This window comes from Gobio gobio, assembly GCF_949357685.1.
Source record: "Gobio gobio genome assembly, chromosome: 23".
Classification (NCBI taxonomy): domain Eukaryota; kingdom Metazoa; phylum Chordata; class Actinopteri; order Cypriniformes; family Gobionidae; genus Gobio; species Gobio gobio.
In genome coordinates this window covers 31,680,806-31,697,775 of record NC_137119.1, presented here as the reverse complement: position 1 = coordinate 31,697,775, position 16,970 = coordinate 31,680,806, and the positions used below count along the sequence as shown (strand labels likewise).

Here is a 16,970-nt window from a genome sequence, read left to right as displayed (position 1 = left end):
AATGTATCGGGATCCCCATTCGTCATTCTAACCTGTTGGGTGTAGATGCGTCGAATGATGCTATTGGCTGGTTACGCCTCACCCACGTCAAGGAGTCCCTCAGGGGTGAGGGTAATGCCCACAATATGTTTATTCCTTTTACAGTTACAGATATTGATCACTTAAACAACGAGAATGTTTGAAGTAGGGAAACCCAGTCAGGCTTTATGCACAGTCTTTGAATCTGATGTAGGATGTGAAATTAACCAGCCAGGCAGCCACTGGTCAATTTTACCACTCTTTTTTTTTTTTACACACACACACACACACACACACACACACACACACACACACACACACACACACACACACACACACACACACACACACACACACACACACACACACACACACACACACACACACACACACACACACACACACACACACAACACACACACACACACACACACACGTCTGGTGCGCTATCCTTCTGTCTACAGTCAGGTTGAAGTCCGCACCAGGCTAGAAAAACATGTACACGCACGCACACACACACACACACACATTATAGTTCTGTATGTAAAAAAAAAAGAATATATATACATATATATATATATATATAATGTAATTTTTTAATAAACTATTTTAATATATTGAATATTTTTGAATGAAGTCTCTTAAGCTACCTAAGGCTGCATTTATTTAATAAAGAATACAGTAATATTATGAAATATTATTACAGTTTAATATAACTTACCTATTTTAATATATTTTAAAATATAATTTATTCCTAATATATAACACCTGTTATTGGGTGGGATATATTAGGCAGCAAGTGAACATTTTGTCCTCAAGTGGGCAAGCGTAAGGATTTGAGCGAGTTTGACAAGGGCCAAATTTTGATGGCTAGACGACTGGGTCAGAGCATCTCCAAAACTGCAGCTCTTGTGGGGTGTTCCCGGTCTGCAGTGGTCAGAATCTATCAAAAGTGCAAGGAAGGAACAGTGGTGAACCGGCGACAGGGTCATGGGCGGCCAAGGCTCATTGATGCACGGGTGGAGCGAAGACTGGCCTATGTCGTCCGATCAAACAGATGAGCTACCGTAGCTCAAATTGCTCAAGAAGTTAATGCTGGTTCTGATAGAAAGGTGTCAGAATACACAGTGCATCGCAGTTTGTTGCGTATGGGGCTGCATAGCTGCAGACCAGTCAGGCTGTCCATGCTGAGTGACCCTTGTCCACCACCGAAAGCGCCAACAGTGAGCACGTGAGCATCAGAACTGGACCACAGAGCAATGGAAGAAGGTGGCCTGGTCTGATGAATCACGTTTTCTTTTACATCACGCAGATGGCCGGGTGCATGCGTCGCCAACCTGGAGAACACATGGCACCAGGATGCACTATGGGAAGAAGGCAAGCCGGCAGAGGCAGTGTGATGCTTTGAAACCTTGGGTCCTGCCATCCATGTGGATGTTACTTTGACACACACCACCTCACTAATTATTGTTGCAGACCATGTACACCCTTTTATGGAAACCGTATTCCCTGCCTCTTTCAGCAGAATAATGTGCCCTGCCACAAAGCAAAAATGGATCAGGAATGGTTTGAGTAGCACAACAACGAGTTTGAGGTGTTGACTTGGCTTCCAAATTCCCCAGATCTCTATACAATCGAGCTTCTGTGGGATGTGCTGAACAAACAAGTTCGATCCATGGAGGTGCCAGATACCACAGCACGCCTTCAGGGGTCTAGTGGAGTCCATGTCTCAAGGGGTCAGGGCTGTTTTTGCAGCAAAAGGGGGACCGACACAACACATTATAGGTCATAATGTTATGCCTGATCGGTGTATGTTCTTTTTGGTGCTGCTTCGTCATTTAAAGCATTTTTATTAAATTAATAAATGCATTTTATTAATGTGTACCTGAATGGATTTTTTTAAAAGTAGCTTACGGTTGCAGTTTTGATAAAGAATCAGTCCCATAATCATAACTAGACTTAAAAAGGAATGCTGTGTGAAGGCTATGGCCCAGCCCTGAAACTGTTTTCAGAGCGGACATTTTCCTCTGAAGTGCTTTCGCCTCCGGCAAGGTTTTCCTAGCAATATGAGGCGAGCACACCAAACTGATCTGGCATTGGCAGTGTAAGTCTTGCCTTTATTTATAAAGGCTTTTGCTGCTGTTCCTTCAACTGTTGTACCTTTTAGGGGAAACAGAGCAGACACCTTCCAGAAGAGCAGGTTGTGCCGGCTGCAGGTTGAGGGTTTTCCTCGGGGCATCACTGGTGACAGTAAAGTCCTCTAAACCTTCTCCCACACGTCATATCCCTATGCAAACGGATATCTATCTCTGTTCTGTAAAACCTCAGGCTGGTGTTTTTAGATTAGTTTTTAGATGAGTTTGTGTTGGTGTGCACTAGGGCACTGACTTAATAATTCGCAGAAGGGACAGACTGCATTTTAAGGTATTTTTCAATGAAAATCTGCCCAAGCTCTTCTTGGCATGTTCACGAGCAGCAGCAATGTCAGATTTTTAAATTAATCTTTCTTTTGAGTACAATCTTTTCAATTGGTTGTTCCAGTTCTCAACTTGTTCATGATTCCGATCAATCCAGTTCAACTTAGTAAACTATTTTACAAGTCAGCATTATTTTAGTATTATTTTATAATATTATGGTATTTATTCATATTTAGAATTAGCTTTTATTTTTCATATTCATTTTAGTCAAAGTTTTAGTCATTTTTATGTGCTTGCGTAGTTTTTTATTAGAATTGTAGCTTTTTATTTCAGTTTGTGTAATTTTAGTACTTAAGCTTAAACTTCAGCATTTTTATTGTTTTGTAAGTTTGTCTTTCTAATTTTTAGTTTTTTTTTTCATCTTATATTTATATCTTATTTCAAATACCAAAAATGTTTACTGACACAAAACTGTTGAATACTTTCAATATAGTGCACTACTCATGGGATTGTCATCACTAAAAGCCCTTAAAGGATTAGTTCACTTTTAAATAAACTTTTGCTGATAATTTACTCACCCCCATGTCATCCAAGATGTCCATGTCTTTCTTTCTGCAATCGAAAAGAAATTAAGGTTTTGGATGAAAACATTCCAGGGTTTTTCTCCATATAATGGACTTCAATGGGCCCCAAACGGTTCAAGGTCCAAATGACAGTTTAAGTGCAGCTTCAAAGGACTTTAAACGATACCAGACGATTAATAAGGGTCTTATCTAGCAAAACGATCAGTTTCTGCAAGAAACCGAGCAGTATTTATGCTATTATTTTACCTCTTAACAGACGAACCTGATCGTCTCTGAGCTCCACCATAACTTCCACTAAGTGAGGTCAAAATACGAACGTAGTTATAGATATATCGATCGTAGATGCCCCATTCTACTGATCCGTGCAAGCGCTAATGAGGAATCTATGTATACATCTATGACCATGCTCGTATTTTGACCTCACTTAGCGGAAGTTATGGCGGAGCTCAGAGATGATCACGTTTGTCTGTTAAGAGGTAAAATAATAGCATAAATACTGCTCGGTTTTGTTGCAGAAACTGATCGTTTCGCTAGATAAGACCCTTATTCATCGTCTGGTATCGTTTAAAGCCCTTTGAAGCTGTACTGAAACTCTCATTTGGACCTTGAACCATTTGGAGCCCATTGAAGTCCATTATATGCAGAAAAACCCTGGAATGTTTTCATCCAAAACCTTAATTTCTTTTTGACTGCAGAAAGAAAGACATGGACATCGTGGATGACATGGGGGTGAGTAAATTATAAGCAAAAGTTTATTTAAAAGTGATCTAATCCTTTAAGTACACAGTCTTGTACCTTTTGTATTTTTGTCCAATTTTCAAATACTTTTTAGCTTCAATTTAAAGTTTGTAAAGTTATGATTCACCTCATAGCTGGTTGGCTTGGTTTATGGCTTATAATATTATATCAAAGACTTTTAAAGAATCTCTATGGGAGAAATTAATGGAAAAAATTGTTCCGGAAACAACGCTGCAGAAAAAGTGCACAAAAAATAGTGACCCAATACCGTAAAATCATGTTTTAAAACTCTAATTTGCAGGCTAATGTAATAATGAATAATATGTCAAAAGACATGCACAGAGCAGGCTGCTTTTTGAAGTATTAATAGCATGTGCTAGTTTTTGAAGCGCCTTCATTAAATGATGACTGAAGGCATTGGTTTGGAGTATGCGGCTATAGAAAGTTCCAGCGTGGTCTGCCGTGTTGCTCCAATAGCATGTGAAAGCTAGAATGTTTTCAACAAACAAAAGATTCATTCTGCAGTAATTCAGTTCTTTGAATAGCCACGGTGGACAACGGCCAAAGTGTCATGCCTCTGGTTGTGGTAGATCCAAACACTCAGACTTTCTGTGTAGCTTTTCTTTTGTCATTTGTTTGGGGTTTATTTGTGGATGATAATTTGTTTTGTATAAATTATGATTATCATAAACTAAAATGGTTGTATTGTTGTTCTCATAGCAAATGCTGACAGTTTTCAAAAACAACATGGGTTCCAGAAGTTCCTATTCATTTCAAAACCCCATTCATTTTGTCCATATTTAGCCCTGTTTCCACCAAAATTACCCGGAATAATTTGTCCCAGGAACTTTCTTCCCAGGAACTCTTTTTTTTCCCCCAGACTTGTTGCTGTCTGCGTTTTCATCGCGGTCTAAAGTGCTGTGAAGATTAGTCCGGTGACGTAGGACCGCACGCGACTTTCCAGAGCCCACTGGATTTCGTCCTCCGCAAATAAACTTAATAAAGCCTGAACCACTTAATAAAGCCTGAACCTCATCGTCGGTCCATCCGTTGCATTTTTTAAACTCCATTTTTTGATTCGAATAGTAAACAACTCTTACTGCGCGCACCACAACAGACTTTTAGGTCGAAATAAAATGCTGCGTGAGCTCAACCAATCAGCATGTTCATCGCCCAAGTCCCACCCCAGAAAGTTCCTGAACTTTGAAAAAGTACTTCTTCGTGAGCAGGGCCGTTTTGAGGGGGACATTTTTACCCAGAACTTTACTTAGACCTCGGTTCCTGCGGTCGAAACACACCGAGTACCACCCCAAAGTCCCTAGTTCCTAGGGAAAGTTCCTGCGGTGGAAACGCGGCTTTATAAAACTTTACAAACAGACCTACTGTGAGTTACGAGTTAATTGATGGTATATATTTCGGTTGAAGCCGTCAGCCCACATTATTTTAACTTATTTTTTTAAATAATCGTATTTAATACTGGAATTCCTGGTGAAAAACTACATTACCCACAATTCTGCAAAAAGTCCCATTGATTTTGTCCATATTATAAAACTTTATAAACAGACCTACTGTGCGTTACGAATTAATCGATGGTATATATTTCGGTTGAAGCCGTCAGCCCACATTATTTGAACTTTATTTTTTTAAATAATCGTATTTAATACTGGAATTCCTGGTGAAAAACTACATTACCCATAATTCTGCAAAAACCCTCCACCAATCATTCAATTAATTAAAAAAAAATCATAACTCTGTTATGCACTGCAAAACATAAATCAGTATATGCAATGGATTAAAATATATTGTTTATATACAAATTAACTTAATTTAAATCAGTAGTTTTATCCATCCATTATATCTATCCATGATTTTTATGTTGATTGTCATTTGCAATGCTTCATGGGATTGTAGTTCTAAGTCTTGTACTATTGTAGGCCCATTCACACCAAGAACGATAACTATAAAGATAACTATATTAGCGTCCACAGCAGCGGACATTATCGTTCTGTTTGTTCTAAGCATGTGTTTGTTTGTCACTTTAATGCTCAAGCTTGTTACAGCAGAATGAATTCTGATTGGCTGTCAATATTTTTACCGTTCATCAGCAGCTCATAAAATCGTTCTGAATGTGATTCTAACGAAATTGTTTCTATGTGCCTTTATCGTTATAGTTGTGGTGTGGACTCCGCTATTTTTTTAATATTGAGAATGATTTTAGATGCACTCTAAAAAATGCTGAGTTAAAAACAACCCAAGTTGGGTTGAAAATGGACAAACCCAGCAATTGGGTTGTTTTAAGCAAACATTTAACCCAACCACTGGGTTAAAACAACCCAATTGCTGGGTTTGTCCATTTTCAACCCAACTTGGGTTGTTTTTAACCCAGCATGTTTTAGAGTGAACTATCTTTATTGTTATCTCTATAGTATATGGTGTGGGCCTTAAATCTAAAATACTTTTTGGTTCAAATCAGTGTTTGTAATATTGTGATTCACCTCATAACAGGTTAGTTTGGTTCATGGCTAATAACTTTTAACAAAGACTTTTTAAAAATACGAAATGCTTCCAGAACCATGGGCGATGAAAAAGTGGGCGGGCATTGTTGCACTCTATAGATAGTCCCGCCCCAAACTCACTTCATTGGTCGAGCCTGTTGCCATGTCATACTGGTCTAGATGCTCAAAGAGTTTTAAAGCGCCACAGTCAGTGTTTTTTTCACTCTTTGTGGGGTTTTCTTTTTATGTACACTTCATGTTGTCTTAACATAATAAAAGTATCAGAAAGTACACGTTCTCTCAGCGGCAAGCTTTTTTGCTTATATTTTTCAAATCCACTCAGTAAAGTTTCCTCCAGAGCATCATCAGCAGCAGCTGGACTGTTCTATTTGAATTGTTTCCATGAGCTAATAGCTTCTTTGACAATAGCCAGTAGTGTTAAACTGCGCAGAGCTGAAGCGATGGTGAGAAATACTTTGAACACCACTGAGTGTGTCAACGCGCATTGTCTGTCAGCTTTTTGTGGCCCAACATAGTGAAAGAACTGTTGAGGTCGATCACTTACTGAAAATACACCGTAGCCGGACAGGGTTGTGGATCAGATGTTAACTTTCTCAAAGCAGTGGTTAAAAACAGACTGGAAACTGTCAATCAAGTGTTTGCGAACACAAAGCAGCCGATGTCAGTAAGAGCTGCGTTCTCCACTAGGCTTTTTGATCAATGTTTGTTGAAATGCCCCAACTCTCCTAGACTGCTTTCACTTCAGTGTTGTTTTTAGTCTAGACAGCTACTGAAGAAACAGTTCAGTGTCTAAGAATACTACTGTAAGAATTACCATGGCAACTGGAGACATTAGGCCGGATGCTGCTGAAAGGAACAACAAGAGAGCGACATCAGAGTCCACAGTTCAGTGGGTTCATGTCACCCATTTGTGTCATGCCCGCCAGATCTACTAGTCTTTTGTGTGCGTGTGTGTGTGTGTGTGTGCGTGTGTGTGTGTGTGTGTGCGTGTGTGTGTGCGTGTGTGTGTGTGTGCGTGTGTGTGTGCGTGTGTGTGTGCGTGTGTGTGTTTGGGGTGTTTTCTAAGGATTCTCCAGATAGTATTTGAATAATTTACTCTGGCTTTAGTACAATGACAATATAAAAGCAATGACACTTTAATATTTTCTTTACACGGTATAAATGTATTAAGTAATATATTATAAAGATTACATATAGCTACATTAAATGCAATAATAATGGCAATATTATTAATATTATATGTAGCATAAATGTTGTTTTATAATATGACACTTGATATTTTCTTAACACTGTAAATGGGTCTTACATTAAATTATATAGCTATTATATTTATAATTATTATTGTTAAATGTGCATGTTATCTTTTAATGACTTCAATATTTTCTTTACACAGTATAAATGTAATAAATATATTATAACGATTACATAAAGCTACATTTAATATAAAAATACAAATAACAATAATTTTTAATAAAAATATTACATTATATTATATTTAATGTACATGTTATCTTTATAATATGACTCTTCTTCAGACTGTGAGTCTTACATTAAATGATATAGTTGCCACTGATTATATTTTAGGAAAGGTGTTCCCTCATTAGTTGGATCCTATTGGGCCCTTGACATCACAAAGTATAAAGACCCCTGTTCTAATGCTGCATTTACATTACATGGTTCAAGTGACCCAATTATGATTTTTTCCCTCCCGTGTGGCACAGATCGGATGACCAACGGATGTGTAAGCAGGAAAAACCACATGGATTCTGATATTCTCAGATTTCAGGCCTATATATAAATAAAAAAATCGGATATGAATCGGATATGTGCATTTGCGTCTTCCATGTAAGCGGACATATCGGATATTCCCCTATTTGTCCCGCCCCTCCATTGTGATTGGACGGATGGGTAAAAAGTGACAGTGATGAGTGCTGCGTTTTCCACGAAGTTCAACAATTAAAAATTGCTGAATGCTCAGCTCCTTGTCACAATGTTGCCGTTTTAAAAACGTTGCGTTTTCATTGAAAACTATTGGAAAACTATGCTAGCCTTGGGAAAAATGCTTTGGTGGGCAGTGGCACACGGCCTAAGCGATCAGACAATTGCAAGACGATAAAACATCTTGCAACATATTCTACTTTGAATGGGATGTTTTCAAATGTTAAATTTCATGCATTTTATCACAACAGTTCTATTTAGCCATCTTTTCTCTTGTTACACTGAGTAAGGAATATTGGTATTTCAAAGCTTGTTCAGCAAATGTTTATTAATTGATTTAAATACTAAAACACACGTTCATAATTAATTCATTAGTTTGATCTTCTAGGAGTATGTTAGCGCTTACATGTACTTACATCTCACTTTGCTCTCAGATTGACTGTGTTTTCGTTTATTTGTGTCTTTACAGCTGTTGAACAATCCGAGAGCGACATTTACATGCGTTTTATGAAGTTACATAAGTGCTATGACATCGTCCCTACCAGCTCCAAGCTAGTGGTCTTTGACACAACGCTGCAGGTAAGTGCTCTAGATGTTTATGTTACAGATAAGAAATCTGCCAGACATGTTATCCATGACTTAGAAAATACTCCTTCCTCAAAGTTAGTTAATGAAAAAGTACAACATAATCTTAGTCTCATTATTCTTGTTAAAACACATTAGAATCATGTCAAATAATTTTTTGTCATTTGTTCAGATTTAATTTTGTTTAGTTTGATTTTGTCTGCTCAATGAATATTTCTCAATTGTTTTTGTCAATTAAAGTTAAAGTGTGCGCGTTTCAAAAATAACAACATTATTCGAATTATTTTAGGCTAAACATTTTCTTTTTTTAATTCTACAAGTGATCTTAGGCAGTATGAAAAGGGATATTAATTTTGGGATTTGTTAAATATTATATTTAACAGTTTTATTACATTAATGTTTAGGGATGCACCGGATCCCGGATTCGGGTTCGGATTCGGCCGAATATTGGGCTTTTTGACGGGGTTCGGTTTCTGCTGAACCTTAGAATTTTTTTCGACCGAACCCTAGGCTTGCACTACGCGCCTCCGCTGGTCGACGTAATGACGCCGCCGTTGATTACAGCAAGGTGTTTACTATCTGGACCGTTCAAATCCAGTAGGCTGTGAGAAAGTGAAAATGGAACTTGTGAACAGAAAACATTTTGTTTGGCAGTACTCTCAGTCAAAAGAAGGCGATTCAAGTCGAGCTACCTGTTCAATTTGCAATGCCGATTTGTCTCATGGTGGCAAGGACCCTAAACAATAGCCGCTCATAAAACATTTGCGCGTCCGAAAGAATACGAGTTGTGCATGAAGGAATCTACAGACAGCAGCCAAAATGCAGCAACTTCAGGTAGGAAGGACAGTCATCCTGGCATAGTGTTGCCTATTATTAATTAAAATGTAATTTAATAAAAAAATACACTGCGGTAGGGATGCTCATTTCGGTTAATTTTCCCAACCGACAACTGCTGCTCATTATCCAATTATTAATCGTTAACTGATAAGATTATAATATTGAATTGGCATTAAATAAAAATATGATTGGCAAGTGTCTGTGACCCGTTAAAAAGACACTCTTTTTTCACAGGTTTATTTTACCGTGAAACAGCAGCATACAGATCAGATAAAATATAAATAAAAAGAATAAAATAAATAGGCCTAGGCCTACGCTAAATATTTTTCACTTAAATAATTACCAAATTAAGATTACAAAACGAAAATACACTGAATCAGTTTGAAGCTTTGAAGAACCAGAATAGTTTTTTTGTCAAATAAAAATAGCAGGCCTACCTCAATCCACACCTGGCATGCTTTTAATTTTTTTTTTAAAAGTCACAAGTCATAAGGGTGCTTTCACACCTGCCTCATTTAGTTTGGTTGAATCGTACTAGAGTTTGTTTTCCCCTTTGGTGCGGTCGTTTGGTCAGGTGTGAAAGCAGCAATTGCACTTGGGTGCGCACCAAAAGCGGACCAAACAAGTGTACCGAGGCCGAGGTGGTCTCAGTACGCTTTCAAACGAACTCTGGAGCGGTTCGTTTGTGGTGAGAACGTGATCCGACCTCGAACAGACCCAACAGCAAAAAGTGCATTATGGAATGAGGAAGTGTTTGTTGACAGTTTGCACTTTAGCATGGCAGCTCGCGGACAAACTTGGAGTAGTGAGGAGGTGCGGAGCCTCATAGAAATTTGGTTTGATGACCATATCAGGTCCCAACTTTCGAAAACTCACAAGAACAGCACGATCTACGCTTGAAGTGACGAGCGATGCGCGCTCGCCGTTTGCAGTGCATTAGAACGTTGTTTTCAAGCCGCATCCGCGCTTGATTATTGAAATGTATTGTTTGCATATTGTGGTGTATACAAACAATGCAATAGATTATGGCCAGGGACAAAACCAGCCCGCGCAGTCGCAGTTTAGGAAATACGCCATGGCCAATGAGTGATGTGGATGTTGTCATGTGACTGCATTTTGGTTCGTTTCAACTGGTTCGGACAAAGGCAATCAGTGTGGTGTGAAAAGGAACCAAAAAAGCTGAAAAATGCTACAATGTATAATTGTTTGCCCTTGGTTCGGACCAAATGAACTGAACTAGAGATGTGAAAACACCCTAAGTGATGTGGGTTAGTCTGGAGCGCAGCCTGTTGACAGCTAAACCCGCAGCAGAAAACACCCTCTCGCCCGTTTATACTTTCATCTGTCTCTGCAGCGCGAGCCTCCAATGACTGCGCGCTCTCCGTTGCGCTGTTCTTTGAAACGACAAGGGCGACTCTGGGTAATTGTTCTATAAACCATCAGGAAACAACGGCGAGAAGAACATGTGTGACAATGTTTACTTTAGTAAACTTGACCAAAACCACACTACGAAAAGCCTTAAACAAGGCTTCAGATGGCACTGATGCCCCGGGAATACAGAGATAACGCCTCGCTAGAGCGGCCAGCCTCGGGAAGCGCCGTTCATTTGCTTTCCACCAGTCGGGAGCTTGTACTACTGCTGTATTTTAATACCGCGAAGCATATTTTGCAATATGAGCATCATTACACTGCTGTGGACGTTGTTTACTTCATTAATGTGTTTACTGTGATAATGGACTGAGGATGGGAGTAGGATTCGGTTTCGGATTTGGCAGAATCTTAAAGCTACACTGCGTGATATTTTCCCCCATCTAGTGGTTAAAAGGTATATGACCATCCAGTGAATTTTAGTTTCTCTTCCTCTCAATTCCGATTTCGTTTTAAGTTCTACGGTGGCCGATTTAGTACAAGATTAATATGGCTTCCAGTTCGACCTCGTCCACATTCGACAAGGTGCCATCCAGTGTTAAAACGCGAAAGGCAAAGCTTGAATTCACGGGTATGTCCCTCTTTGGCTGATGTACTTTCAAGATGGAGGGGCAACATGGCAACCTGCATTCGAACCCATTACCGTATGTATTTTCAATGGCATATTATAAACTTACGAGAATACTTTATTACTTGAAAGAAGTAAATATGCATTAATGAGCACATATATTTTTGAAAGAACTAAGTGTTTTTAGCTAAGAACAAACTAAAAAAGTTACACAGTGTAGCTTTAACCAGTGGATTTGGTATTCGGCCGAACCCCAAAAATCTGCATCCCTATTAATGTTATTAAAGTGAGGTGACTGCAAAAAAAAGTTAAAATAAGAGAAATTAGCATGCACAATTACATTTTCTATATAATGTGATATTGATACATTTAAAAATCGATCGGCATTTAACCGATATTGTATCAATATATTCAGATATAATTTATTTGATAATTTCGGCTTGTGAAGTCGAAGTATGCACCGTTCTCTCCTTTGTTTGACGTCAGATTGTGCACCATTATCTCTTTTGTTTACACGAGTCGAGTCTATGCCATGGCGGACGTAGCTTTTAATAACTCTGCTAACAGCGCTTATCACATACAGATACATGTTACCTGTCCCTGAATCCAAAGTAAAGGAACTTGTAGAAGGGTTTCACTGAGCCCATGGCATCGGTGCCGTGGATGGGACTCATGTGGAAATCAGGCAGCCAATCATAGCGTGGTTTTGCGTTTTCATGTGGACAGAGATTTTTTTAAAACCGTGCTTGTGAGGAAAAACTCTGGTTATAAAAATACCTGTGTACGTGTGGACTAGGCCTTACTCTCTGTCTTTCTATCTTAAACCGTCTTGTTTCTTTTCCTAGTGGTTTGTTTGTTATACCATATATTGATGTTTTTTTCTGCTGTTCTCCCAGTAGAGTTCACACAGCGCTTTACACATATCACACACTGTGTGATCGGCACATATGTTTCCAGTCTTATCCAGTATTGCACATGCTGTCATAAACCCCTCCATCTGCATCATTGCGGTCTGTTGTAATGTTCAATAGAGGCGCAGGGACCCACAGGGTCAATACGTCGATATGTGTAAATATTTGATGATAAATCCTATGAATGGTCTTCGCGCTGCCGGCAGCAGTGGGATTGTTTTGGACAGAGGATCCAAGCCTATGTTCTTGATCACTGATTCATAGCAGTGATATACTAGCCGTCAACTCCTACCACCCAGTTTCCATGCATCAGAAGGGCCAGCCTTGGGGAACGTCTTATTATGTTCCTTGCCATGACTCAATTAATGTTTAATAATCTCAGATTGGGCTGGAACATCACCCAAGGAGGGAGACAAGAGGCTCACATGATTTATTTAAGAACGCCTGTGAGACGGCATGATTAATGCTTTGTTTAGATCCATGGCCGTATCGACAGTGTTTGAAAGGATCGGCCCGCCCAAAATCCTCCTTTGGTGGAATTTATTCCAAGATGAGAAAGGCTTTGCAGATGCCTTTAGCTAGTACTAATAATCACAATGCTTTTGCTAAAGGAATTCCACAGGATTACATATAGCTTCCGGACATTTAGGATTTGGATGCGTGCCAGCCAAAGTGTAGAAGAGAGTTTTGTTAAGGGCTTGGAATGAAATATTCACTCTACAGGTTCATACAGGCCTGGTCACTCCCCTCAGGTTATGTGGCTGCATTGAGCAAGTTATCATTCCATGCAATGGAGGGTCCATGGCGAGGAGATATTTATGCTTAAAGATAAGGGAAGAATCAAAATGTGGCCCCTTCTTTGTGTGTCAAGACTTGTGTATATATATAATTAAAAATAGCTTCAGAATTTATTTGCTTTCTATAGAGATAACTGGTTTGCAATATTTTTTACAGATTTATTAAAGTAAATTATTTAATTCCTTATTTAGATAATTAAACTTTTAAATAATAACCATTCATTATTAAGGGAAAATGCAAAGCATTACAATTCATATTTAATTGTACATTTCATGTATTAAAAGATTAATAATTAATATTGAATTTGTGGTGATAGACTATTATTATTATGGTTGTAATATTGTTAAATGCATTGTGGATATTTCTTAATTCTTCTTCTTCTTTTTCTTCTTCTTCTTCTTCATGCATTATGGGTATTATTTTAATAATAATAATAATAATAATAATAATAATAATACTTGTAGTAGTAGTAGTAGTAGTAGTAGTAGTAGTAAAATTATTGCTATTATTAGAATTATTACTGATAATATTGTTAAATGCATTGTATTTATTATTATTATTATTATTATTATTATTATTATTTAGTGCTGTCAAATCGATTAATTGCATCCAAAATAAAAGTTTGTGTTTACATAATATATGTGTGTGTACTGTGTATAATTATTATGTATATTTGAATACACACTCATGCATGTACAGTATATAAGAAATATCTGCATGTACTGTATATATATATTTATATTATATATAAATATAAATATTTTATATATAAATGTAACAAATTGTTCTTAAATATGTACATGCATGTGTGTGTATTTTATAATAATTATAAACACCACACACACATATATTATGTAAATAATATATTTTTATTTTGGATGCAATTAATTTAACACTATTATTATCATTATTATTGTTATTATGCATTATATTAATGTATTATAATATTAAATTATTATATGCATTATAACAACAATTAGTAGTAGTATTAATATTATTATAACTATAGCTGTTTTATAGTATGTTTTGTAGTATTTTTTTAAAATCCATTGTGGATATTTTACACATTAAAATGACATACAAAATATATTTTAAACAAAAGTAATAATTTAACACTATTATTAAACTATTCACAATTCATATTATGTTGTCAAAAAGTAGAATTAAAACAATCATTAAAAACTGGTTCAGGATATTGTAATTGGATACTTGTCTTGAACATTTGAAATAATCTATTGCTGTATAAAAAAGCATTACCTGTCGATTTTCCTATATGGAATTTTTCATGAATTCTACCATAAATGTATTTTGCCTGTGGCTGAATGCTTAGACTGCAATGAACATGGGTTTGGTCGAAAACTGTGGAAGGTCTCCAAAGGTGTAATTAGACAACATATTTGTGTGCATACTGCACACTTGGACACACCTTTGGAGGTAAAGAATATGCTTGGAGTAAACTTGGATACTTGGAGTAAACAGCACCCTCTGCCTGTCACTGCTTATTGGTGTGGAAAAAAATATTTTAGATGTAACATAAAATATGTTTTTGTCCTTTTCTGTTTAGGTTAAAAAGGCCTTTTTTGCCTTGGTGGCCAATGGGGTCCGAGCAGCCCCTCTGTGGGAGACCAAGAAACAAAGTTTTGTTGGTGAGTATGTTATGATAATAAGTACAAAAACCGCAACCACATGTTGATATGAGTGACAGGGACCCTGATCTTTGATGGCAAACGCTCTGGGTATTGAAATTCTTAGTACCCTTCGGTTACTGTCATCTTATCAGTTTCCAAGAGTGATTTCCTTATCTACGGCTTCCTAACCAAGGGTTGTAAGTGGAGCTGCTCTTTGGCAGACTCTCTAAGGGAGTGTAACACATACATCCAGATCTCTGTGGCCCTAGAAGAGATTCGGACTGGAGATGATCCTTCCTGTCACCCTCCACAGCACTCAGCAGTCCTCTGATTTAGAGTCTTATCTGTTACCATGACAAAACCTGCTCAAAATAGAAGCGTGTGCTGACCAGAGTCTCAGGATTTGCCTTAGGCTGCACTAGAATTGAAATAATGGTTTCTATGAGCTAGGCAGAATTAGCAGTCAGGAGAAGAAGAAATAATGCGGCGGAAATGACACACTCAGTATTTATTCATATTTATAATACCGTTCTGCAAATGTTAGGGTTGGTAGGGTTTTTAATGTTTCTGAAAGAAGTCTCTTATGCTCACCAAGGCTGCATTTATTTAAAAAAATACAGTAAAAACTGTATTATTATGAAATTATGAAAATACTATTTTTTATTTTATTATATTTTAAAATGTTGTTTATTCCTGTGATGGAATCAAAGCTCATTACTCCAGTCTTCAGTGTCTCATGATCCTTCAGACATCATTATATGCAGATTTGGTGCTCAAGAAACATTTCTTAATATTATCAATGTTAAAAACAGTTGTGCTACTTAATATTTTTCGTGATACCATGATACATTTTTCAAGATTCTTTGATGAATATAAAGTTCAAAAGAACAGCATTTATTTGAAATATAATTTTTTTGTAGCAATGTAAATGTCTTTACTGTCTCATTTTGATCAGTTTAATGCGCCATAGTTCTCAATAAAGGTAATCACAGAATTTCTTCCTTTAAAGGCACAATATGTAAGATTTTTTGATTAAAATATCCAAAAACCACTAGAACAAAGTTATATATTTTGTCGACTTGTTAGGGCTGTAAAAAAAAAAATCGAATTTCGAATATTCGTCGAATTTACCCAAAAAAACTGCACATTCGAATGCAAAAACTGTGCTTTCGAATTTTTGGTAGAGGCACGCGAGACATGATGATGACGTAACTGACGCGGTTTGTTTATCCAGTACAGCGCGGTGCGGCTGTAAAAAGGCGTAAAAAATGGGCAACCTGTTCAACGGCGTATTCAGTCGAAACAGAGCAGTGCAAAAGAAGGCAATCAGGGCTTTGGAGCATGAGATGGATAGAAATGAAAGAGAATATATGCTGCCTCCTGACGAAAATCCTCTCAGTTGGTGGCAAAAATCATGCGGTATATATAACGTTATGTATCCACACATACAAGACATACTTGATCATACCTCAGCAAAAAAACGCTCAGCACTCGCTGCAGGTCAAGTTGACTGTTTGGTGTTTTTCACCAACAATATGTAGATGTTTAGTGCGTGGAAATGGATTGTTTCTGAATGTCCGTTTGCCATATTGTGTCCACATTACGTTGTCTGTTAAAGCGTGTTTTCTCAGGTTACTGATGCACTTGCAGTTTTATGCACTTTTGTTACCTAATTTTCCTTACATGCTCATTAATGAAATTGTATTTTATTTAATAACAGTTGTTTGAAAAGTTAATGCACTGTAAAAAGTGAATGTCATTTCATTTCAATAAAATACGAGATGCTTGATTTGGTTTACATTTGCTTGTTGCGCTCGCTTGCACCCGCTTGTGGCCATAGGAGACAATACAGTACTTTTTCCCTCTAACATTTAAATATTGCCTTTAGAATTCGAATATAATTTGAATTTTGCTAATATTTATGAAAGAATTTCGAATTTAGCTTTTCAGACATTTTGACAGCCCTACGACTTGTGTACTTATATTATCACAAATGTTTCCAAG

General features: G+C 37.3%; 1 protein-coding gene across 1 annotated transcript in view; it reads left to right on the top strand.

Annotated features, from left to right (window-relative positions):
* The window catches only part of prkag2a (protein kinase, AMP-activated, gamma 2 non-catalytic subunit a), a 60,225-nt gene that overhangs the window by 21,980 nt on the left and 21,275 nt on the right, over positions 1-16,970 (top strand). The window contains exons 4-5 of the mRNA XM_079806522.1: positions 8,681-8,790; positions 14,903-14,984. Coding sequence (XP_079662648.1) covers positions 8,681-8,790; positions 14,903-14,984 — 192 coding nt within the window. The remainder of the gene's footprint in view (positions 1-8,680; positions 8,791-14,902; positions 14,985-16,970) is intronic.